Below are 26,741 nucleotides of genomic sequence, written 5' to 3'. Positions count from 1 at the left end.
AAGAAAAAGGAAAAAACAAACTCTCTGATGGGAACATCAAAATTGTTTATTTTCTGTGACTGACACTTGGCAAATCCTGCAAAACTGAACTACTAGTAGTTTCCCCATTTCAACCCCTGGAGTGTAGCTATAAACTTTTAAACACTAAAAATAATGATGTACAGACAACAGACCGCCTTCAACGACCTAAAAAAGCTATATAAATGTTTATATGTAATCTATGTAGTAATGTGCCAGATGTAAAAGGGCAGTTTGTCAGGACTGGATAAAACTGCTTCAGTAATGAAAAAGAGGTCAAGATGCAAGTCCTTCTCTCATTAGGATCTTTCCTAATCACACAAGGTAAATTTGAGTCTTAGGTTTATAATACACTTCTAAAAATCTCATTTAAATTATCTGTACAAATGCTACCCTCTCATATTCTCTCAGAGTTCAGTAAAAGAGAACAACGAGAACTATCTAATCTAAATCAAGCTATAAAGAAAAAGGTAGCAGAGACACCACCATCTGAGGAAACACTTGCTTTGAACATCTGAGTCAAAGAATCATTCCATGCCAAAAGTACATCAAAACACACTACAGTAGTAGGCAAAAGAATGAAAACCAAGGTTTGGTAAAAGTTCTGGAGGTATGTACATGATATTGAACTTCTGAGACTGAATTTCTAACTATCACAACTAAGAGAGCTCTTGGTATATTCTGAAGCAAGTCTAACACTTATTTCAAAAAACCTTACAATAAAAAAACCAATCAAACAAACAAACAAACACCCAACCTGAATTCATCAGTTTCCAAAGCTGATCTACCAAAGCTTCATTACATAAGGGGGACTCCATGTTCTTCGTAAAAGGTGGATTCTTAGTCAGCATATCAAGAATCTTATGCCTAAAAAAGAAATAGAAAGAAACATCTTTATTATATCCAAATGAATGCACTAAGAAGTCTGTTCAGTTTGCAACAGTCTTAGAAACTTATTCCAATACAAGATTTCTTCCAGAATTTTAACCAATGTTCCATGCTTTTAGCTCTTCCTTCTGTCCACAATATGCATAGACACAGATCTACCATCAGAAACATAACTTAAAGATAAAAAGGTACAAAGCATCAGGATGTTGTTAGACATCATTTTTGTTAGGTACAAAATTATGCTCTTCTGTTTAGTAACAATTTTTTCTGCACACTGACGACTATTGCACAGAAGCAGCAACATTGGCAAATAAACTCCTTACACACTGACACCAAAGAATTTTTACATAACTTTAAATGTTTATGACCGACATAAAATGGCAGGACCAAAACCAGTGACTTGCACATTGTTCTGGGAAAGAACACTGTCACCTCTTAAGTTAGACCGGTGTATAAAGATTCTCCACTTACCATGTTTGCTTACAATATTTACATACAGAGCTAAAAGTAAATACATTTTTCCTGATTTACTTTCTTTAAAGTTGGCCTTGAAAGCATTTTATGATTGAAATAATTATTTGTTCCATTACTTACTATTTTAACTATTTTCCCTGTATAGCCAGCTTTCCCTTTGCTTCCCCTTACACATTTGGGACAATAAAACTCTTAGATATTATTTTTTTTCTTTCAGAAGAGGCTTACATATTGTACTCAAGTCAAAATTTGAACTCTTCTTTAAAAGATACAAATCAAATAAAAACTCCTCCCTAGATTGAAGCTTAACCTCCTCTAGTAAATCTAACTGCATCTACTTTCATTAGAAGAATGACAGAAATAAAACAGAGAACAATCTTGCAGCTATGATCTTTGTAAGAAATCACCTAGAGAGAGTAAAAGTAATACAATATATCTTTGAAACCCAGTATTTTAATGGTGGCCATAAGAAGAAAGCGTTGGGGAAAAACAATGATTATGAACCTTGGTGTTCAAAATTTTATAATGAATGTGCTAAAATATCCAATCACTCATTGTTGAAAACAAAGTTGAAACAGGCAATACTAGAAACTACACCATATTTTCACGTTATCCTTTCACCCCATCTACAGTCTAACAATTGCTCTACACTCCTTGTTGGCAAAACACTGTGTGCACTATGTCTCAATCTGTCTTTTCCAAACATCATAAAGTTTTTTTGCCATATACAACATCAGATTTATATACTTTATTTATGATCAGGAAACGACCTCTAGCTTCAGACTTCCACCACAGTGGTAGAACATAAAAACCAAAAATAATATAATGGAGAATAAGAACAGAGTATATTCATTTATGAGATGTGTACTGATAAAACATCAAAACACCTTTCAATTTATATAAAATAACAAGAAGAAAAAGAAGAAGTTTTAGGAAGAAGTATTAAGCAGTTAAGCATTTGATCTATTCTAGCAATTCCAGACTAAGAATTTACTTAGTTGTTCCAGTATTAGTAAAAATACTGGCTCTTTATTAACGCACTAACCTTATGTAGGGTACAGGATCATTCTGAACCATAGTAAGCAGCCACTGTAGTTCTTCATAGCTCCTATCAACTGCAAAGAAAAATAAAATAAAATGCCTATATACATAAACTGGAAGGATTTTGATCAAGACAATCACAAGTTCCTGAATTAACACACAAAGAGCTTGAATCACTGCAACTAAAGAGGAATTTCATTAATTACAGTGCAAATCGAAAGTAAAAGGTGGCTTACTTTACACTGAAATAGAAAACATGCACAAAACTCCTTCATGTCTCAATTGTTCAATAACCACCAGTTTGACTATTAGCAGGTAACTGTCACTCCTGAGTGTTGATTGGGAAGATTACAGAGTAAATGACCATCTTGATATTGTATGCTTCCTAAAACAAACACATTCAAATATTCTTTCAACAACCAGAAGTATAATATTTTCTACTGGGAATAGAAAATATCCAATTCTCCTACACAGGAATCTGTGAAAGATTACTATCTTTAAATAGGACAGAAAGAGGAACACTGCAGGGCTAATACAAAACTGCAAGCATCCTCCTCTCAGTAGCCTTCCTTAATTTTTAAAAATCACTATACTTTGCAATTAAAATGGATTTTGAAACTTATCAGCACATGCTTCTAGAAAATTGCTGGCTCACACTTCTGGAAACAAAATCAGCTTGTTAGTTTAGAATTTAAATTACATTACAAAATTCCTTTGATTGTCAGAGTAACGAGGAAAAATAGGAAACAACACACGATATCATCATCATCACCAATTACACAAAAATGAAAGAATTTTTATCTAATCTTTCTCTCACATGCATAATTATATGATTTTACAGCAGTATTGTCATTTCCTCAAAGCAATGAAAAGCCTGTTTAGGCTTTGCTTTAATCTGCTTCAGAATTTGGCATGTATTAATCATAGACTGCTCCAAAACCATTTCTTTTGCTTTCCAGTTTGTGATTCTAGCAATGCATTTCTTTCTTCCCCAAGCCTACTGTATTTTCAGTTCTAAATACCTCAGTTCAATCTTCCTTCCTGATTTCAGTCAGTATTCCGTCAATAATTTTTGAATACAACTTTTTTAGCCCAACCAACTCTAATCTTTATTATTCCCTTGCTACTTCACTAGGGTAAGTTGCTTTTAAAGGAAGGGGCAATTAATTAAATTGTATTATGAGAATCAGCACTTCAGTTCTATTAGAAGTTCTTTAAATACTTCGGACAACTTGAACACACCATCTCTTCCTGAGTTGGGAGGAGGCAGCCAAGCAATTAAAAACTACCTTATAATATTGCTTAGAAGATCTCTGAATAGTCTTTTGCAAGCCACTTGCAAGTCAGCTCTGCTATTCCTAAAATCCAACCAAAACAAAACTAGTTACACCGGTGAGGCACTGGATTGGGCTGATAAACCCTGTTTAGAGGCAGAATGTATTAGCTCACGTTTTGCACCATTTAGGCCACAGCTACACAGTTCTGGATGATGCCAGAGCAAATTTGTATCCATACAGACCAGAACTGCAATCGCAGATTTGCCTTAAAAGTCAGAGAAATCTTTGAAAAGCTATGCCTAGGACCTGCTTTTAAGGGATTAGTGACTGCCTGCACTCAACTCCATGCACAGCTGCTTTCCTGGAAGCTACCTTGCTTGGGATAGAAGGCAGCTAAACACTGCATACAGAAGTGGCTTTGCATGGAAGAAAAATATTGTATAACCATGCAGCAAAGACTGGTAACATGGTGAACACTTTGAGTCACAACCATAAGCAAACTTCAATTACCTTAGCTGCTAACAAAAGAGAATTTAAAACGGTTTCTGATTAGAAAATGAGAAGTCTAGGAGACAAATCCTTTAGGCTAACAGTACTAGATAATAGAACCAAGAATCACCATACTTTTGTGGTTCAAAAAAAAAATGTCTTTTTTGCTTCTTAAACTTATTTCTGCGTGAAACAAAGTCAGTTTTGCCTGCTGTGTGCCTTATAACATAAACTAGACCTGCTAGACTTCCAAAGCTTTGCTACTAATGCATTTAACCACTCTTCAAATTTATACAGCAACTATGAAACTTTTAGGGAGCACTGACAAATTAAACCTGACCTTGGGCAGAACAAATCTCACTAGCCAGAAGAATCATAGAATCATACAACAGCCCAGTTTGGAAGGGACCTCAAAAGATCATCTGGTGCAACCTTTCATGGGAAAATTATCTAGCAACCTGTCCAATCACATCTTGAAAACCTCCAAGGATGGAACTTCACCACATCCCTGGGGATGTTGTTCCACTGATTGATTATTCCCACTGTAAAAATTTATTTTTTCTATTGAGATGACACCTCGCCCTGTGCAACTTTCACCCATTGCCCCTTGTCCTTTCCACATGGCTCCTTGTGAAGAGAGAGCCTCCGCCCTCTTTATAAGTACTTCTTTTAAGTACTGGAGTACTGTGATGAGGTCCCCTCGAGCCTTCTCTTCTCCAGGGTGAAAAGACCTAACTCCCTCAGTCTTCCCTCGCAGGACAGGTTCTCCAGCTCTCTGATCATCTTTGTGGCCCTCCTTTGGACCCTCTTCAGTCTGCCCACATCTTTCTTGAATTGTGGAGGCCAGAACTGGACACAATACGCCAGGTGAAGCCTGACAAGTAGAGCGGGGATGATCACATCTCCATCTCTGCTAGCAATGCCCCTGGGGGTGCAGCCCAGGATCTGATTTGCCTTTGCTGCTGCAGCAGCGTGCTGCTGACTCATGGTCAGCTTCTTGTCCACCAGGACCCCCAGGTCCCTTTCAGTGACACTGCTCCCTAGCCACACAGCTCCTAGCCTGTACAGGGCCTTGCACTTGTCCTTGTCAAACTTCATTCAGTTCTTGCTTACCCACTCTTCCAGCCTGTCTGGGTCTCTGTAGGCTGTCTCCCTCTTCTGATGTGTCTACCTCACCACCCAGTTTAATGTCACCAGCAAACTTGGTGAAGGAGCTTTCAATGTTGTGGTCCAGATCATTTATGAAGATGTTCCCGGGGGACCCTACTTGTGGCAGGCTGCCAGCCTGAGTAAGAGCCATTGATAGTCATCCTCTGAGTGAGTTCCATGACTCAGTTTCCTACCCATCTCACAGACCACCCACCCTGTCTGTATCCTGCCAGTTTGTTGAGGAGAAGGCTGCAAGAAAAGAAAGATGTGTAGATTTTCATACTTCTGGTAGCCATAAAAACAAGTGATTGCTTTTTGAAGTAAAAATCCTCTTGAGATTTTTTCAAACTGATGTATCAGTTCTCAATTACAGCAGAGCATCTCTGAGACCCTAAACCTTAACATTAATGAGATTAGATAATCATGGGTATTTAGAACAGTTTATTGTTACCCCTTCTAAATATACAACTGCTTTGTTGTATACATATAACTACCAGAAGCTAACTTAAAAAAGTTAATAAACCCTGTTCACTTCAAGCCAGTTTAGATCAACTGTCCAAGTCCTTATATGCTGCCTCAAGCATTTTACAGTTATTGTGTCTCAAAAAAAGCCTTACTATTAACAGCAAAGAAAACAACTTACTCAGTTCCATAGAGAAATTATTTCTTTTAAAGTAACTTAAAAAAATGCAGTGCTATTCCTACCCTGAGAGTTGATAGAAAAATATGCGAGTTCCACACTGCCCCAGAAAATACAGACTTTCCTTTTTATGGAAATTACAAAGCCTGTCAGCTTCCTTTACAAGAACTGTTAAAAAGCCAGCTTTGGCAAAAGCAACAGGCATTTGATAGCTCCTGGTTTACATCCAGTATGAACTAGAAACCAGGTAACCGGGAACAATGAGAATCAGAGCTCTTGGCAATAGACGGCAAATCATTTCTCCTTCCAAAGCCAGGTTTAGGGCTCTGCGAGACAAGTGCTGCTAAGTTCTCTACTGGTAGCTGAAGAAGTCAGTTAGGACACTGAACTTCTGGATTTACCCCTCCAGCAAAAACTTAGAATCTTACAGCAGGAGCAGAAGCTAATGTGTTCAGTGCTGGAAGGTCGTATTTGAGAAATGATACTTATGATCAGTTAGACAGTAGGTTGTGTTGTGAACTGTAGTGACTTTATAGCAGATACTTACATCTGCTACCTCTGCATCAGAGAAAAAGCTGTTGGCAAGGGGCAAAGCAGTTAGGTACAGTAATATTCTCATCCATCATTTCCAGAACTCACAGTGAGCTCAAGCAAAAATTACATTCAACTTATTCATTGATTTCTTCAAGCTGTCTCTACTACATTTTACCATTCAAGTTTTAACTTCCTGTAGAGTATTTTGAGCAAGTTACCCTATCTTGCTTATACAGCAACCCATGTGATCAGCTGTTTTAAAGATGTACTATATTACTTTGCAGTACAAACACTTTCTTCTCCAGGTCAGTTATTAACTATAAACACCATCCATAAAAGGTCAAGAATTTAATGAGAAAACATTCTTTCTATCAGTTTGTCCTTCCAAAGGGTGGGATGAATTGGTGAGGAGATTATTCTAAAGGAAGCAGGCTGATGAGTAAGCTTTCCATTCTCCAGCAAATCTTTCCACTAACACTCTATGAAGGGAGTAACAAAGCAAGTAACCTAACAGAGAGAGAGAGAGATGCACAGCACCAGCAGAGTTCTGAATTCTAGGTGGGTATCACTCACAGGGTCACCAAGTGGTACATGTGCAGTGGGTTATGGATCCAGAATGCCTGGTGAATGCTTAGTGCACAGCCTCCCATGAAGTCACTAGCTTTTCTGTATGACAGTCTGGTTTCAGTCTGTAAGTCTGAATTCTGCCAGATGTGTTCACCCAAAGACTCCAATTGCCTTAAAACCTCCCGTCGCCTATCTAGTTTCAAAAGTCTTTGGACAGAATGACAGCTGTAAGATTGAAGTAATAAAGCCTTTATAAAAAAGAGAAAATAATTATTCATGCAAAAAGCAAAGGAAACTCTCCACTGTCCTTAAAATTAAAACATGAAATTTGAGGCAGAATAGTTAGAATCATCGGTCTGCTCAGAGGAAGAATTGAAGGATTTGGGCACTTTGATAGGGATAACCCTTCAAACACAAGAACTGTCACAAATCTGATGAACAGAGAAAGACTAACGCGAATAAATGAACAGGCCAATGTAGTACTAAATGCGTTTTATAAAATGCAAATCATTAAAGCTATAATTTCTAACTGGCTCTAAAAAAATCTGTCAGGATTGAATTTCAACTTCAAATGGCATTTAAGAAAGCTAGCAAGTATTTTTTCATGGACCTGCAATGGTCAACTAAGATAAAGACAATATTAGAAGAATGGAAACAACTCACGAACATAAGCTATGTATAAAGAATGGCAAAGTAGAATCAACCAATAATCATTAAAATAATCTAAGTTTCCAAAATTTATAACTATAAGATGCATGCAAAAAGCAAAATAAAGAGGTTAGCAAGAAGGTAAAGGAAACCCAAGAACTCTGATTAGCAATTATGGCTGAACTCAACCGAATCAAAATCACGGAAAATGAAGTGTTAAAAAAACCATTTCCAAAACCTGTTATCAGTACTCATTGTGCTGTCTACTCATTGTATCAAAACTTAGGTATCTGATTCAACTTGCAAGACACTGAGAAACAATGATCACCACATATTGATAAAACTTGCATTCTCTAGGACAGAGCATTAATAGAAATCTCAGCTTCTTTTCAAATACCTCTGTCATCACACAAGTTCTTCTGGTAGACACTACTTCAACCTAATATTAACGAGGTTAAGTATTATATTTTTCTACTATATCACAAGTGTTACAATGTGCCAAAATACTTGAAAAAAAGTACCTTTTGTGTAATCAACAACAGCCTCCAATGCTGCTATTCGGACATCTATGAAGTGCCCATATTCTGCATATGACTTGAAGAGAGCAGGATCACTTGGGACATGACCATTCTTCTGAAGCACTCGAATAGCTTTTAAACAGCTGGATGTGGTAGGAAGAGGAAATTTACATTAGGTTTATAGAATGCCAGCCAAGAACAATAAAATCGCTTTCTTCAAAATCAAGTACTGCAATTTTTCTATAACTGCATTATCCAAATGAACATGTTACAATTACTTTCACAGCATTAACACATAATTCTCCTTAATTCTGAATTAGGCAGAAACACAAACAAAATTCCCCACTCTGTCAAATCATTGTTTTGTTTCAGCAGAAACTGTACTAACTTGCAAAGAAAATGCAGTTCAGATTGTGTTGTGTACTCTACAGATATAGCAAACTTTTTGAAAAACTTTAATAAATTCTCTTCTTAGAGGCACAAGTGTGATCAACTTATGTCTCCTATTAAAAGTCTACCTTAATAGAAATTAATATTGAAAAATAAAGCAATCAAGACAAACTTGCACTACCAGCTTTTGGAAATTGGAAGGAATTTGACAAGATTATGACACACAAGCTAAAATCTCAAATACTAACTACAGAAGGGTACATAAACTCAAAAAAAGTAGCATTAACATGTCTGTTCTCTTCATGTGTATAACCATCAGTAAACCACACCTGACTGTAATGGTATGCCTGTAACTGGGAAGAAGCTTCTCCATATTTAGGAAACGGGTAATTTCCTCAAGAATAAGGCGAACATCAGGATTTAGGTTATCCAACGTTCGAACTTCATTGTTCACACTGACTGCAGGAGTTACAGAGTTGGCTAGGGCATCAATCAGCTCAGCGCGATAGTAGTTGTCTGAAAACTAGATAAAAGCAGCATTTAGATACAGGCAAGTATAACAATACACATTCTTTAAAAACCAAGAAATGATAAACCACTGTCACAGAACAAGATATTAAAACAAAAACCATCTGAGAAACTGCCTAAGAAAACAAAACCGGAATACATTTATTCTGAAAATGGATTTGAGAGTGATTGAGCAAGCAGACATATTATCAAGCATTAATCTTAACTCCGTAATAAGAGCATATTAATAGTAACATGAGCATATTATTAGTAATACATTGTTTTATAAAAATGGAAAAACCAGGCATTGAAAATTTTCCAGATATGGTAAATAAAAGCCATTATTTCTAAATGTGAGCATCTAAAACTACCTGTCTGTTTGTATATTCAGTACCAAGGTTATCAAGGTTAATGGGTGCCTCGCACCTCAGAAAACCATGCAGTTTATCTAGACAGCAACTTCACAAGCTTCTGAGGTGAACTGATGGGTACACTGCTGCTTACTGAGGAAAATCTTGCTTCTTCGTTCACCCCTTTTACCTGGGTTCACAGTTTCACCCCTTCCATTGTGCTGCCTGTTACATTTGTTGATTGTGTTAATTTAGTAAGCAGCAAAAAGTATAAAAGTGAAATTTAAAAAGCAGAAAAAAGTACAGGATTTGAATATTAGTTAATTTAATCTAAACAAAGCCGGTATCTGTCAGATCCGGTAGAAGGTGTCAAATACACGCGTGGAAGGGACATGTGGAGAAGTGAGTCGAGTTCTCTCCTTCGGTGGTGGGAAGATGTTAGCACAACTCACCACATTCTGTGACTACTGGTGCTTGCATTCATGTGCCTCTCTCTACCTCTCCAACCTCTATTATCCTCTTATTTCAGTAATCTTGCAACAAGTGTCTTGTTACAGTATGCATTTCTACACACAAAAAAGTAATGTTTAAGGGGCTTCAGAACTGTTCCACTTAAATTTGGGTACTTATTTGGAAAGATTATGCCAGGCTCCTAGCAGTTGTAAACTTCCTCTGTAGCTAGAGAGATGGAATTTCGTATCACCTCAGGATCTTAAAGGTCATCTAATCATCCTTCAGAGGTGGTCTGTGTAGGAAGGAACTTTACATAACAACACTTCCAACTCAGATGCTTCAATTTAGTGATGCAACAATATTAACCTGGGTTTCAGCTGTTATTTAACTAGATGAAGACAATCCAGTTGTGTGAGCTAAAACTGACATCCAGAACCCAGAATCTCACAGTCCTGTATATCGTTAAAAAAAAATTTCCTTTCTGTGCTCTTTTGCATATTCTTCTCAAGGTGAAAAAAAAAAAAAAACACCAAAAAACCAAACCAGTGCTTAACTTTTCATGCTACATGTTAGCCTCATGCACATTTTCTCAAAACACATGGGTCTTCTGAATGAAAAAGAGTAAAGTAAGAAAAGCATGTGTGCAAATGAAGACAGGCAGGTCCTTAGTACATCAACAAGCACAAAGAGCTTTGAAACATCCAAGAAATGCTGCCACAGAAATGTCAGCTACAAAACATTCTGTAACATTTACTGTTTAGTGTATCACCTTTTCATCAACTCTCCTAGCCAGATATTTACATTAGTGACATAAAACATCATGAAGTATATTAAGTAAGACTTTTTTCAAGAAAAAAAAAAGGAGAGATTAAAATAAACACATTTTTTACCTTATTCTTCCTGTTATCGTTATACTTGATCAAATCCAAAATAAACATTAAAACCTCCTTAGGACAGAGGTTGTGAACATCTCTCAGAAGGGCCATGGCAACAGGCATAGTCTGTGTAATAAAATCAATACTAACATCACTCAAATTTAGTGAAATGATAGGTACACCCTCAAAATAAATGACATCCTGAAAATGAGTAATTAACAATTTTACAATACCAAATCTCTGAAAAAGTGGTATTTAAATGTTTTTTCAAAGTCATACCACATGCTATATAATTTTGAGATCAAATAAACTATATAGTAATTGCTCAATAATTAGTTGTAGTGTAGACATTTGAAGGAACTGTATATCCAAGAAGACTCTTAAGTCAAGGCATTATCAAATTGGTAACAAATGAAAAATAATGAAATAAGGAAAATTATGATAGAACTAATCCTGAGACAGACACTGAATTTGGGTGTTTCATGTGAACATGATTCTAAGCTTCCATTACCATTGAGAGATACAGATCCAACACAGTCAGTGAAGCCTAAAGATTTATCAGCCAGACAGGTATTAGTCTGACTAGGTATTTATTTTAGCATGAGCTAAGCAGCTCTCTAGGCTCCGCTCACATAGATTTAGGACTCTTACTCTAGATCTGAAAACTTGAGATATGGGATTAAAAGGGAGAAAGCATAAGATTTATTGGGAAAGAATGGACAATGACAAAAAGAGCAGAAAAATACAAAAGAAGATCCAAGAAAGAGACATGAGGAGAAGGATGAAGTTTTGGACAGAGTAAGAAAACAAAATTTGAGTTTTCTCCATAATCAGGAATATGAAATCTGTGAAATATGAACTCAATCATCCAATAATTATAAAGTGAATCTTGAGAGAAAACCATTCTAATTCACTGTTATCCACTGTACACCCTACTATAGGTCACAGTAAAAACCCCTACATTAACATCAAAATAAGCTGCAGCAATACATGATGTTGACAATTAATAGAAAGGAGAGGGCACAAAGGATTATACAGTGCCTTGAACTAAAAACCCCACTAATTTTTTATTTGCAGTATATCATTGCCATTGATGAAAAAAGACAGCTGCTGAATTCACCTAAAAGATAAAATAGGTAGCTTTGTTACTGTGCAATAAATTCTATTTAAGAATGAGCTCAGAAATGTTTGTAAATAACTATTACATGTACTCCATTCTTCTGAAGAAACTGATAATTTAACTTTAGCTACTCAGAAAAAAATTTGAAACTGATTTTTGACTAAGATGGAAAAAACAGATGCCATGTAAGAAAGAACTAGTTATTTTTGATTTTTATGAAGGGGTAAAACAAGACTGTGCTATTCATGTTACTGTAGCTGTCAACCGTAGGAATGTTTTTGTATTTCGGTATTTCTTTTAAAATATTAAGTGAAAACAAATAAATTTTACCTTTTGCAGAAAGTAGCTTTGAAAGTTCATGAAGTTATTGGTCTTCACAATGTTTGGACAAGTCTTACAACAAAACATACGGGTAAAGAGTGACTTCATGGCTGGTGGTCCTGTCCACGTACTTACCATGGAATTCGCAATCTGTGTAATTAGGGAGGAAGGGAAATCATATTTACATCACCACTGCAAGTTTAGCTTGGCTGTAGAAAAATACACATTTCCCATAATCAAAAAGAATAATTGCCAAGTACATATTGCCCTTCAAATAGGTACGTATTTTTGTCAATGTATTATCTTATATTACCTAAGTTTTCACTGACATCCCCAATGTATCTTCTCTACATTAAAGGTACATTTTATTAAAACTGTTCCACTCGGAAGATGTCTGCAACTAATTATCTTTCCATGATAAACTTCTGTTGTTAATTATTTTCTCATTTATATTTTAGATGAAAATCCTGTGTTTACTAAGCCAAGTTTTCTGATTCTACACAAGCCAGTGATGGAAGAGGCTTTTGCAATACCAACTTCCCAAATTTACCCTGCCAGTAACCTCAGCCTAGAATTGAAGTAGGCCTCAGCCACTCTAAGACTAAAAGACCACCCCTAAAGTGAAAGGCAAGTCAGCCACCTCTAACTTTGTCATTCACAAAGAAACTGTGTACCAAGACAAATTTATTGCTATAGTCTGTTTTGGTGTATGGCAATAAGGTTCCACAAAGATAAAACTGCTATTGTGTCTTCCCAGCATTCTTGGTTTCATACATTTGCTGTGTGGAGCAGTGAAAGCCTGCAGACAAGAACACTTAGGCCTCATGATGGATTAATCTCGATGACAGATTGAGTGAGTGTGCACAAACAAATGAGGCCAATGCACCCTACAATGCAGCAGAGTCTCCACTGTTACAGACCCACCACAAACTAAGGAAAAATCTGTTTACACAGAAGAAAATTGAGGATTTCCTTCTAAATTATTTACCTTGTTTCAAGGGTATTACATACGCAATAAAAGAAAAACAAGAGGCAAGCTGGGTAGCAATACATTTCACCATTGCTTTTATGCAAGATGTGTGCTTTATTACTGAAAACCATTTTCCCCACTAAGTCAGGTTTCAAAGGTTTCTCTCTCTCAGAGAGAGAAAATACTACAGTCAGACTAGATGTTACTCTTGCAATAACTGAAGATGCAGGCATAACTTTTTCAGTAAGGTACATAACGACTCTTCCAGCAGAGGAAGCTTAATCTCGAAGATTGCTTAGAAACCATGAATTTAAAACTGCAAATGTGAAATTCATGTAGCAGTGTAAAGTAAAACCCAAGCTCTTCAATGTTGGGCAGGGAGTTTGGGGTGGTGGTGTTGCTTTTCTAAACCCTACAGCACATCCCCGACACTGCAATGGATCTGAATGGAAAAATCAGCCTCCATACTCCCAGGAATTAATATTGTGACATTGTTATCTCATTTCTGTGTAGGGTTATTTGTCATGAACTACTCAGCATCTGTTAACTTCTTAACAATCAGAATTTAATGTGTTACCTGGATACTTTATATCCGAGAGACTGAAGTGTTGTTTTACAACAAAGTATACAGTACATTTAGGAACTGTACTAAATGCTGTTTTATAATTGCATTGTCACCTATAATTTCTCTGTATCAACAAAAGTACATCAAGAATGTTTTACAATAGTAACCACAAGCCAGCTATAGGTTGCAAATCAACAAAGAAGAACCTCCCCCTAATAAAACACAAGAGACTTGGCTTTTTTCAATAAAGAATACAAATCTTGAAGGTTTACAAGCTGAGAAAATTAAACTGAGCTAATGACAACAGGAAGTGATTCTGACTAATGCCCTGATATTGGAACTAGTTACAGAATATATTACACTTTCCTCCTAGGTAACTTACAAAACATATCTACAACTCTGTCCTGCCATACTTTTTGCTTAACATTATATTCTCTTTTTTGTAAATCATCAACTTTATCTTGTTGACCCAAGATATTTCATACAATTACAACTGAACAAAACTGGTTGATTATCTGCTGCCCAATTGCCTGAGAATTCTAAGTAAATACAGAAAAAACTATTACATTTAAACATTGTAACAACAGCTCTTTTAATATTTACCTGTGAAACATACACTTTTAAATATTCCATGTGAATTCATTACAAAACATGCATATCTTAAGGCAGATACTGGCAGTACCAATACTAGCACATACACTGGCAGTATTATACCAGTGTTCCATAATATTAAAATACTGTCACAAATATTTCTTGGATTTTGATTTTCAAAATATGGCCAAAGGATTTATTTCTATACAGGTACGGGATTATTCTCAATAGGTACACAGCAGAAATCAACCTATAAGCCAATAACCTGAACTCTACAAATTGTTAATATGTAAGCCTTTATGTCCATAGAAGTATGTCAACAACGTGTATTTTCAGCAGTTCTTACTATTCTGTGTTTCCACCCAGTTGTTCTATAGGGTTCTCTTTAATTCTTAATGCCAATTTTGTGCCTAAAGAAAAAGATCTTCCCTTTTTAAGGCAATTATTTGGCTTTTTCATACATAACTGCAGGCCAATATGTTTATTTTGCATCCCTATTTAATCTGAAACAATATAGAGTAGCAATCTAAATTCATTAGACATACAGACAAATTTCAGAACTTTGTAGTTCTCAACAGACAGGCCAAGGAACTTCCCAGTAAAATAAAAAAATACACATTGGCTCTGAAGAAAATTAAACAAAGGTTTTTTATTTCTGCCACTTAATGAAATCTGGAAAAATCCCTTGTGGTTTTCATGTCTGACATCTTAATTTTGACAATTATGAAAGCCTTCTGTTGTCTCCTTTTACAGACTAAAATAATACAGCTTTCCTTTCAAATCAGTCATGTTAAAAATACTTGGCAAACACTTTTAAGAGAATAAATATTAAGCCAGTTTAAGAACTGCAATGAGTTTTGACCCATTTTCAAATGTTTACCATGCCTAATGGATTTCTTGCCTTACTTCCATCCACACAACCTCACCTTTGCAAGGCAGAAGCAAGCCAGCATTCTCACTCGGTAGAAACATTGTTCCTGTTCTAGTATATCAGTCAGTGCAAGCCGTGATGCAGGAGTAGGGAACTTTTCCAATGCCAGAATGGCTTCTTCTTGAGCAACCACATCTCTCTCATATCGAAGCTGATACTGCCACATGAAATCAGATTGTTCAAATTCTACCTTCCTCAGTACTGACATATCAGGGTCTATTCTTATCCAGAGCAAAGGGGAATCAGCACTAAGACAGACATGAAAAACATAAATAGCTTACAACATTTCAAGACTACAGAAATTGAAAAGATTTTCTAACTTGTTATGAATTATTTTTAAAGTATTCAAAGAATCACAAAAGAATCTAAAATAAAGGGGACTTTTGAAAGTCACCTGGTCCAATTTCCTACTTGTAGTATGGCAATTCTATAGTCTCCAAGGGCAATCTGTCCAAACCTCTAATACATAAAAGCAAATACAGTGTTTTAGTATTTTTAACCTACAGACCTGAGTTCGTGGTAAACTACTGTATAATCTCAATATATTTAATTCTACTTTCTTAGACACTGTAACTTTCATAAGTGAGCAGCATTTTATCACCTTCTATAGTTTAAGACTACCAAAAAAATCCAAAAATAATCTGGTGGTAAATATCCATTTTTTTTATACACTACTTTTTATCAATAGATGTAAGAGTGCTTTACAAACACACACATGCTATGATGTTGACAGCTGACAAAAGTAACCATGCAAATGCACAGAACTGCCAAGCCAAATGATGTTATCAACAGACAGAATTAAAGTTTTAATCCTACAGATAAAACTACTCAATTGTATTCCACCCAAACCAGTGTTTTATACTTTAGTATTCATAGCACACCATGACTACAGAAGTAATTTATGGGAGCAACAAGCGTAAACTATATAATAAAGTCTCTTAGTTTTCCACATAAAATTGAAAACAGCAAAATACAGACATGGAATTAGGAGAGAGTTCGGAATGACGAAAAGAGCATCATTTTAAATTTGATGCGTATTTCTATAGACATTTCTAGAATATTTAGAATTACTGTCAAGATAGCAGGTAAAGAAGAAAGGATAGTGAAAAGAAGAGTGCATGCATAGGATTTAGAAGAAGAGAAAAAAATGCACATTATCATATATGCTTGGAGCAAAGGAGTCCAAAGTGGACAAAAGAATGACAGCAACACAGTTTAGAAAGTTAGCAAGTAAACAAAGCATAAGTGACTTGCTTAAAATCATATACCATAATGATAACAATAACTTCCTCAATGAAAATATCCCTTATAAAATTATTTCCCATCATATTTCAGATGAGGTTAAATATATGAGAATTTTCAACACTTTTAAGGTGACAAGCAAACTATCCTTCTTCAAAGAGACAGCATTAGTCTTCAAGAGCAGATTATTTACTTCCCTCAGCCAGCAAACAAGGTATCAACACCTTCAGTATTTCTGAGAGCATCCCAGCTCCCGCTCAAGGAGCGTAAAGCTGGTATTTACACTGAACAAGAATTTGCTTCCAGGAGCTAAACAGTTCCAACTGAAATTAATGCCAGTATGAATTTCGTTACAAAGCATTTCATCACTTATTTTCAAACTAAAAGGATTCTTTTGCAATTAACCACAGATTTCAGGAACTTGTCTGTCTTCGTGTCAGTTAAATGGTCTTCATCAAGGTCCAACAAAAATTGCTCTTAGTTTCAAGCAAATTCTTGTTTACATTTTACCTATAAAGTCAGCTGAAAGATATCGTATCATTAGAAATTTGTAAGAAAGAATCAAGTAATTTATTGTATCACTTTATCACGCTTAAGGGTTTTTTTTTAAAAAAATGATTATAGTAATTAACCTTTACATTTTATACTTCACCAGCATTTTCCCACCTAGAGAAGTCTCAAAGGCAAAGAAATGTGGTATAGTCGTGAAATTTGACAGACATATAATGAAGTACAGCATTACCAAATTCTTCAAAAACAGCAGGCTTTAGAAAAGGGGAACATGGCTCAGTCTCACACTGAGAAACTCCAACAAGCTAACTTACTCCATAGCAGAGAGGTCCATGTCCACCTCTTCTCCATTCATCAGTGGAATTTTTTTCTTCTTATTTCTATTAAAGAAGAGAAAAAAGAAAAAAATAGGTATAAATTACCATACTAGCAAAGATATATTCATAAACGGAGCTTAAGCCTGCAAAAGTCTACTTTCTGTGCACTTCACCACAATGAAAAATAATGTTCTTTCAAGCAAAAAGTTACAAAGTTGAGCTGTGTATCAGTTTTGCTCAAATAATAATCACCAATACTTGACATTGGTTTAAACTTGACTTCAATCTTTTTTTACAATTACACATAAGCACACAACTCTAAGAAGTAGAGGACAAAGTAATTTTTTAAATGCATGAGGAAGCTGAGAGACTCTATTTGGGAAGCATGTTACTTTTCTTGCTCATTACATTTAGTGAACAGCCCTGTCACTCTTACAGAAAGGAAGAACTATGCAAGTGCTTCATTCCTGTATCTTCACTTGAGGTACTCCTCCTACATTTGTCTTCCCTCTAATTTCTTTCCCATTCAAATGCATTTTGAATAATTTGATTAATTAGTCTTCATTCAACTCATTCTATATAAATAAGCCCTTTATAAAAATTTTATAAAATTACTGATCATTAAGAACTGCATATAAAATGTAAGGTCTCTTGCTGTCCATAAACAGTAGTAAACTATTTTCTTGCCATACATCACAGCTAAATCTTATTCTGTAAGATTAAGAAAATATAAACAGAAAACTTAAACTCCCATATATTTATCACCAAATGCACTGTAAGTTTTCATAGATTCATACTAAAAAAACCCTGAAGTTTGTATTTTAGTTCTTACCTTCTGCTTTTAGAATGGCAAGGTATATCATGTTTAAGACTGTTTTCTTCAATTTGCAATGTATGGTTGAATGATCCATCAAGTTCTTGCACTGTCACTTTAAGAGGACCCTTCAAATTCACAAGATTGTTATTAACATCAAAATTATGCTTATTAATGTCTACATCATACTTGTACGTGTAGGTAAAATATGGAAGATTGACCTTACCACATATTTCTGAGTCCCAGGAGATGTGTAGTCTTGCTTTATTTCCAACTCCAATACATTCCGTTTTCTATTAAATGCAAAGCTACCATAGAATTTTACCACTCCACTCTGATCCCTGATAAGTAGTATAGGAATTCTAGTGCACAATGCAGCAGTTATAAACAAACATCATTCTCAATGTTTTCATTCTTTACACTTGCTTTACGCTGCTTTATTCCTACAATTTCCCATCTCAAGAAAATCAGGAAATGAAAACACTTATGTTCATTCGAACTTTAAATTCTTTTTTTTCTTTAAACAGTTCTTTAATGTACAATTATGTATCTTACGGTGAAAAACTGAAGTATAATGAAAATTATCTAATAAGAAAGAAGTCATTATAAAAACCTACATTGGACTCCAACACATTCAATGTCCTTGGCATGCTCTCAGAGAAAGTAATTGACTAAGAATTCAGTAATTTCAATATGATTTACTATATATTTCAGTTAAATAAAACTCAGGGAAAAATGTAGACCTTAGCTTCTGTTTTCTACCCACACAGTTATTTTATTTCAGTTTTTCAAACTGGATCACTGTGAGCATTCTCATGTGTGTGTATATATGTATGAGTTCACATATACATGAGAGTATACAATATGATGATAAAAAGTAATGATCTCACTTTGCATTTTTATGCAAGGCAATTATTTCAAGTTAACTGTTCCTGTGAATAACTTCATCATTCATTATTTGTATGATAGCCATTACTACACTTCATTTATAGTAAAACTAAAACATGGGAATTAAGTATTTTAGTTTAGTGCATGCTCCCAACAAGTCTCTGAAAATACAAGACAAAAGCAGGGAAAGAAAGCATATTCTTTCATGTCCTGACATTTAAGGGAGGAGCTTCCAGATTCAAAGAGGCTTCTTATGGTACATGCATTATTAACTTTTCTCCTAAAATATCATCATTTGGCTAAATGCCTCAGACTGGTTCTGTTCACGGTAGCTGCCTTCATGAATATCTGTGTCTTTGTCATGAGGTACATCTTAAGGTATTTTAATGGTTTCTTCAGCACAAGGTTTAAACTCAGAACCAACACAGCACTCATTAATAGCGTAAGATAGCACTAGTTAAGAGCAATAAGATATCCTCCCAACCAACACAAAGACCTACTGTGGTCTTATAGGCTGAAAAATCTATTATCACAAGTGAAACAGTGCTTGAAGCATGGTAAGGAGGTTGTAATCACAAGATTATACACAAGTTACAGTTAACAGGATCAGCCTCTGGGCCAAAGTCCAGAGAAGCTGAAAAATCACCAAATCTAAGAGTTACAACTCTTCCTTGCTTACAGAACAGACATAGTTAAAGATTCACCCAGCTCAGAGAGTAATGCTGACATTTCGGTATATACTGCAAGTGTGAATATGTGTACATATAGAACCCCTATTTTCCTCAAGTACTTGGCACAGCTAAGTATGGAAATTAGAATAACGTGTACTTATACTTTATGAATATTTCTGATGCAGATAAAATATTAACTTCTCATATTACTATAAATATTAATTATACGGTGGTTTTTAGTTAGATATTGAGATGCATGAACATTAAGACATCTCAAATAATGTCTAAATACAAATACTCACTTTTGCTTTCAGTTAGAAGGTATGGTTTTGCTACAGTCATGTATGATTCTAGCCTCCAGTGACATTAAACTATCAATTAAATCTGTTAAAAGGAGCAGTTCAAATTTACCCTCATATCAAACCAAAATGACTAATATCACTGAAATTTGAAGAATCAACACACAGAGGTTTATTTTACCTGAAACTGTGATATTAACACAAGCCACCAAGATATTAAATGTTAGTGTATTTTAAACCATCAGTCTGCACTTTAGGTTACTTATTTCATAGTGATTTACTGGAAAACACATCTTAAAATTCACCAGACTATAGCATTTTCCGTGTCAGACTTCAGCATATTTCTAAGGGCAGTGTCCTCTGGAATCCCTTTAGTATAATTTGGCCTTAAATTCCAGCAGAGTTCCTGTGTTTCTTTCAAAGTAAAACTTAGAATCATGAAATCCCTTCTAGTAAAGAACACGCAAAAAAGCCAGCATACTCTGAAAGACTATGAAAGAGTGTGAACCTATGGCTCACATATATATATATAATTCAAAGAATAATGTACTTAACTGGCTTAAGCAAAGGTATTTCATACCTTTCTTCACATTCCTTTAATAGTGCCAATTAAAAAACAAATTCATTCTCCATATTAACAATCCAGACCAAGAATAAAAAGGATACACCCACTGCTTTATTAAAGGTTGGATGTCTTTGCCAGAGACATTTGAGATAGATTTCAAAAACCCAGATGTGGAAACCAACATTTGACTCCACATGTGTGACTGGAACTTCTGAGATGAAGCAGTGCTGGCCAGACTCAACAACTTGTTGAAAACCTAAAATGATAAAAAGTTACTATTTTCACTAAATACTTCAATATATAAAATACACTTTTCTGTTTAGTTGCAGCTGAACTGCAACTGAAGGCAAATAAACTCATCTTCTGATAACTGGCCTCAAAAAGAGTCTTTCAAAAAAAAAAAGATATTTCTGAAAATTATTTGCTTGTCCATATCAGAAATTGTGATTTGCAGACACAAATTCATTTTTACTTAAGGCAAACAGTCTATGATGATGAGAAAGCTCTGAAACCCCGGCTTCTTAATATGAGAAATGTTTAATGGCAACAAAATTAAAATAAAAATGTTGTCTTATCACTGCTACAGATACAAATTATCATGCAGCTTTTTAACAGAGTTGAATTCAAAGTGGAATATAGGAACAATTTTTGGCATGTATTTTCTAGTTCCAAGCACCTCCCTCTATACTTCAAAACCATGGAATTTGTGAGGTTATTCACTGCAAGCAGGTATGGCCTTCATCAACCAAATTATAATGCAGAGGGTAAGGGATGTATTTTTAATAAATTCTTTCCACCTGAGCTTTTTCAAAGAACTTCCTCAAAGTTACATATATACGCAAAATCCATTAAAAGATCATCAGCTTTCAACAATTATCTACAGTAAAACAGATCACTATGTGCTTTTTAGAAATAAAAGCCATAAGGTTCTCTGCTTCGCTATTCCTTTTTCAAAAATTGCAAACAATAATGAAAATTTATGTAAAGAAAGCTTAAAAAAAGGTGCATCTCCTGTATTTTCAACCATACAACTGCCTATAATAACTCTAGCACAAGTACATACATGTTTTCCTTAAAAAAATCAAACAAACCAACCAACCAAACAAACAAAAAAACCACCCTGAAGTTGATAGGAAAAAGTAACAGTTTCTAACCAGGTGTTTGTTTATAGTACCCTATCTTTTTTAAGGCATGTCACAAAACACATGTAGTAAAGAAGTAAAACTATAAATCTAGAGAAGTTTAGCATTTCAGAATGAAATTACAATCTTCAACTGCTTCTTCTAATATAAAGATCTACGCTCCCTCTAGCACTGAAAATTTTATACAGTGGAGACAGCAGAAGATGGATTTTCATTACTTTCACTATTTATACTTTGATTAGACTAGCTCACAGCAACACCAGTCAGCGTCAGTAAAACGGGTCCTCAGTGTTAACAACCAATCACAATAACCCAAAGCAATGAAAACCTTAACATTAAAGAGAATATGCAGTATATAAAAAGTATTACAAGTTATATATAACAGATAACCTTATCCTAATACAAATTACCTACATTTTAGGTTTGTTCTATCCTGCTAAAACTGAAACTACGAATGGAATCCCATGATGACCTGTTTTGTTCTTCCTTAAACTGCATTTAACGAATAGAAAAGCAACTGAAGACAAAAAGTTGGCTATATTCCACATAATAATTTAAATACCTACCTGTAACATGAACTCCATGCTAATCCTGTTCTCAATCAGTCTCATAACAAGATGTGCTTTACACTGGAACATAGTGTAATATTCCCAGGACAGTGTATGAGGGTGTTTGATAGAAAAATGTAAATGTGATGCAGGGCTGAAAAATAAAAAAACCCAGTTCTCTATTTTGCATTTCATGGAATAAAAATGTATCTTTGCAACCAAGATAATCGATGCACCAACAATTATTTAGGATTTCTTATACTGCTTTAAAGTTATAAATTATGACATGGTTAAAACGACTGCACACTTGTACAGAAAGGTAACATGGGCATACGTACCCGCATACAGCAAGTACTGTATAGAGAGCAGTGACAGGTAATACATGCTGTGTGCTACTGTAAAGACAGCAGCAACCACAGCAAGGAATCTGTGACTTGAGTCTAGAAATTACTCAAATTAATATTCTCCCTGATCAGCTTCCAATTAAAAGTGAATCTTTTATATTTAAACAAATAATTGTTTCAGTTAAGGAAAAGTAAGAGTTTTAAAATTCACAGCAAACTTTCACGCAATGAGCCAAAGGAATTGTTCAGGTTTTATTTTAGTTAGCAACTTTATGCTTCCAATACTTTGGCAAACTGACATCTTCTAAATCAGATAACATGCCAAGGAAGACTAGGCAGAGCATCATGTTACACTTGCCACACTGTTTTCATAACTTGAACTATCTGTGGTGCTCCTTCACACATATCCTTTATGTCTATAAGCAAAACACTTTAAATGGTTTGAGTTCATTCCATATCAGAAGACAAACAAATGGTGAAACCCTGAAACTTTTAAAAACAGAACTGATTTCTGGATAGCCGTAGTGGCTGTACAGCAATAAAACACAAAAAACCTTATTTTTTATGAGCTTTAAAATTAATTTTCTCCACAAGTTACACATTTCAGAACATTTCTGACCTATAGTCCAGTTTCAAACTAGAAAAGTAGCTGTAATACTGTAATTCTCAAAAAAACCCAGACCTTTTGCCCCCTTTCAATTACTTAGAAGTGGAAATAATTACAAGTCTGACTTTATTTTATTGATGAACCAATCCTGTGGCCATTGTATTTTGTTGTGCTATGTTTTTTCTTTTAGTCCTTTTCACGGAACATTTGAGTTTTCCATGAATGAATAACAAACATCTGAAGAAACTGGACACATCAGGCCAACTTGATAAGAAGTGGAGAATCACAAATCAGCCATTGCGACACAGAAAATGCCAACTACTTAAAACTTCTGGGCTCAAAACTGGATTCTTCCCATGATTCTCTCTTATAGGTAACCTAACTAAACCAGATGGACTAGATACCTGATTTGTCCAAAGACTTTAGAAGACACTGCAAGACAGAATGAAATAATTCCCTAATTGTAATAATCAAAGATAGGTGCTATAAACCTGATTTTTCATGTCAGCTACCTCAGGAAAAGACTGGTCTTCCAGAACCTTCAAAGACCTATTAACAAACCATTTTAACTTTGACCAATCTTTCCATGCAGTTGAAAGACGTATGCCAGGAAGAAGTGTTCTGCCAGGACAGGACCAGCACTTAGCTCCTTATCTGCAGCACTTAAGATTTCAGGAGATGGCAAGAACCAAAGTAGCTATGACACCTTAGTATTTTTTTCCATCCTTCTGTTTACTGGGAGACTCCCTTGACTTTACTCATGATGTCTGTTTAAACATCTTAAGATGATACAAAAAGAAAAGTATTCCTAAATTTAAGCAAGTACTACCCTTCTTAGGTATAATAAGTAGATGAACAAGAAGGTACTTTTGTTTACTACTTACTGTTTCTAGTTGATAGGCAATTGCTAAAGTTCTCCTTATCAAAATTGTCCTTGTTATTCTGGATACTTCTCTATTCCAAGGTAGGGAAGGGTTAGCAACCATGAAAGAATTGAAATGCAAGGAGGAAACTGAGGTTGTGGCTCAGACATTATATAATAATTTGGTCGCAGTATAAGAACTATTTATCCAGCTTCAAATTATACAGTTGATTGACTTAAGATTCTTTTCTTGAAAATTACAGTCAAGCCAGGACCCACATTCTTGGCCTTCTTAAATTTAGTACATGTTGATTGATTTTGGTACTGGTTACATTATTTAACTGCAAATCAAGACTGATGCAAGTTTGCATCTGACAGTTACATTTTGTAGTTTGTTAAATATAATGGGGAAAAATGTATTAATATTGTTCTTCAACCATTATATTTCTAAAACTTTTATTGAATTGGCATCAAATGAGAATTAGAAACATGGACCTAGAACCTTTGTCAAAGTGAATATTGAACTAGCTCTTCAGTGGAAATTTATAATGCTCATGCTCTCGAACACACGGGTCATTCAATATAAACCTGTCAGTATGCTTCTTCCATTTAAAAGATATCTATATAAATTCCTTGAGGATTTTCATTTTTACAACAAGACTGTACCAGCACAATCAAAGACTGAAAACCAAAATCTGAGAGGGAAGAACACAAAATGAAAACTTAAAACATGAAGCTTTCATCCACACAGCAGTTAACCTGCAATTTCCTTTCTCTCATTTTCCCAAGATCTGGGATTTCTTCTCTTAAAATAACTGCTCTAGAGAGCACTGTCTGTGTTTCACCAGACATAAACAGGAAGAATCTGTATGTTGCACAGAAATTAATTCAAGTGTCAGAAAGTCCTTTTTTCCCCAATGATTTCTTTCTATATTCTACTTCTAATTTAGTTGAAAAATGAGATTATTAATTAACTCTTCTCCAGTTATTAATTGGGACTGTTGCAACACAAATATGTTTGCAGGAAACAATATCACAGCAGCCAGAACAAAGAAATGTAAAAAAATATATCGGAGAGAAATGTTCTAGACATCATTATGAAAATACCTCCCCTAAATACAAATTATTTTCTAGAGTCAGGAGCATATACTTAATTTACATACAAGGCAACTTTGCAATCTACAAGAAACAGGATGTTGTAATTTACATTTAAGTGATGTTATGGTTATTATTAACGTGCTGTAATACAATGAAGTAATGAAACAGCTGTAGAACTCAGTGTCTAACAGCGATACGTCATAGAGGAAACATACATTTAAGAGCATTAGAACAGGATTTTGTCAATTATTTGTGTCCAATTCTAGAATAAAAACACTAAAATTAATGCAACTGCTAGATACTTTTACTTTAGTGAATTTCCTTCTTTAAAGTTTCATCTAGTTCCTATTTCTAGTTTCATCTGATGCTATTAATGTAAATTTAATTTCTCTGTACAGGGGACTATGTTGACAAATTGTAATGCTGACAATTAAAAAGCCTGCCAAGATCTAATTCAGTACGCCAAATTTTCCTTAAAAAAAAAAAATCATCGCCACCAACAGGATGCTTTAAAATGACTGCTGCTAGCTGTAACTTGATTTTCAGAGGTATATGTAACAAAAGCATCTAGGTACTTGGTCTGCTTCACTACTTGAAAGAATAAAATAGTAAACTAAATCAAAATCCATCATGGGCAGAAAAATGGAACTGAATAATAGCTTGGCATGCATACAGATGGAGAAGCTACATTCATGACTGTCAACATCCTCATGCTGAGGATTCACGTGGCTGGGAAACCAGCCATGTCCTACTCCTGATTTCAGAAAACACTTTGTTCTTTTTCATCTCTCAAAATCTGAATAGTGATCTTTTTAGAAATGGGTTATTTGTATGCTTCATTCAGTTCTAAACCCAGAGTTTTAATTTTAAATTAACAAAATCTGGATTTGCACACACTCGAATGCAAAAGAACGACTGCTGCAGTCAATTCCGGTTGTATTTTCATAATACAGGGACTTCTACAGTAAAGACTTAGAACTACACATATTCTCCACCTGCACATGCTCAATCTCACACTTTTGCACACACTGCTCATGAGTTTCCAAAAAGCAACAATTTGTGAGGCTGTGTCATAATTAGATTAATTTAGCCAACAAAAGAAAAACCCAGCAAAAGGTTGTCATTGAAACCTGGATCAACTTACTGATCTGACTTCTAGTAATATTCTTCTACCTCCAGTGGTTAACACTACTCAGTACAGAGTATCACAAAAGAGGTAAGGGGAAAATTCCTAAGCCAGCAATACTGAAGTACAGGTATGGGGAAAATACAAACCCAGCTAGTTCACAGTTACCAATGGTACTTCACAGATGACTAATATAATACTTTCTTTTTCCAACTAATTAAGAAATCTCAGTATGATTGCAAGGTGAGAGTGGAAAGAAAAAAGAGCAAAGAAAAAGAAAATTGATGATACTGTAAAAAGCCTAAAGATTACTAACCACTTCAAAAATAGCTCAGATCAAAATTCTGGCTTCATACTCTCTCAAACTCTTACTAAAAGGTAGTTTCATAACA

General features: G+C 35.0%; 1 protein-coding gene across 1 annotated transcript in view; it reads right to left on the bottom strand.

The window, feature by feature from the left end:
• The window catches only part of TAF2 (TATA-box binding protein associated factor 2), a 63,365-nt gene that overhangs the window by 16,619 nt on the left and 20,005 nt on the right, over positions 1 to 26,741 (bottom strand). The window contains 12 exon segments of the mRNA XM_074898502.1: positions 776 to 885; positions 2,426 to 2,495; positions 8,247 to 8,386; positions 8,963 to 9,156; positions 10,834 to 10,944; positions 12,269 to 12,409; positions 15,312 to 15,564; positions 17,383 to 17,448; positions 18,218 to 18,327; positions 18,426 to 18,540; positions 20,724 to 20,878; positions 22,331 to 22,466. Coding sequence (XP_074754603.1) covers positions 776 to 885; positions 2,426 to 2,495; positions 8,247 to 8,386; positions 8,963 to 9,156; positions 10,834 to 10,944; positions 12,269 to 12,409; positions 15,312 to 15,564; positions 17,383 to 17,448; positions 18,218 to 18,327; positions 18,426 to 18,540; positions 20,724 to 20,878; positions 22,331 to 22,466 — 1,601 coding nt within the window.

This window comes from Athene noctua, chromosome 2 (assembly GCF_965140245.1).
Source record: "Athene noctua chromosome 2, bAthNoc1.hap1.1, whole genome shotgun sequence".
NCBI classification, from domain to species: Eukaryota; Metazoa; Chordata; class Aves; order Strigiformes; family Strigidae; genus Athene; species Athene noctua.
Note: the sequence above shows the minus strand (reverse complement) of the source record. Positions and strands in the feature narration are given on the sequence as shown.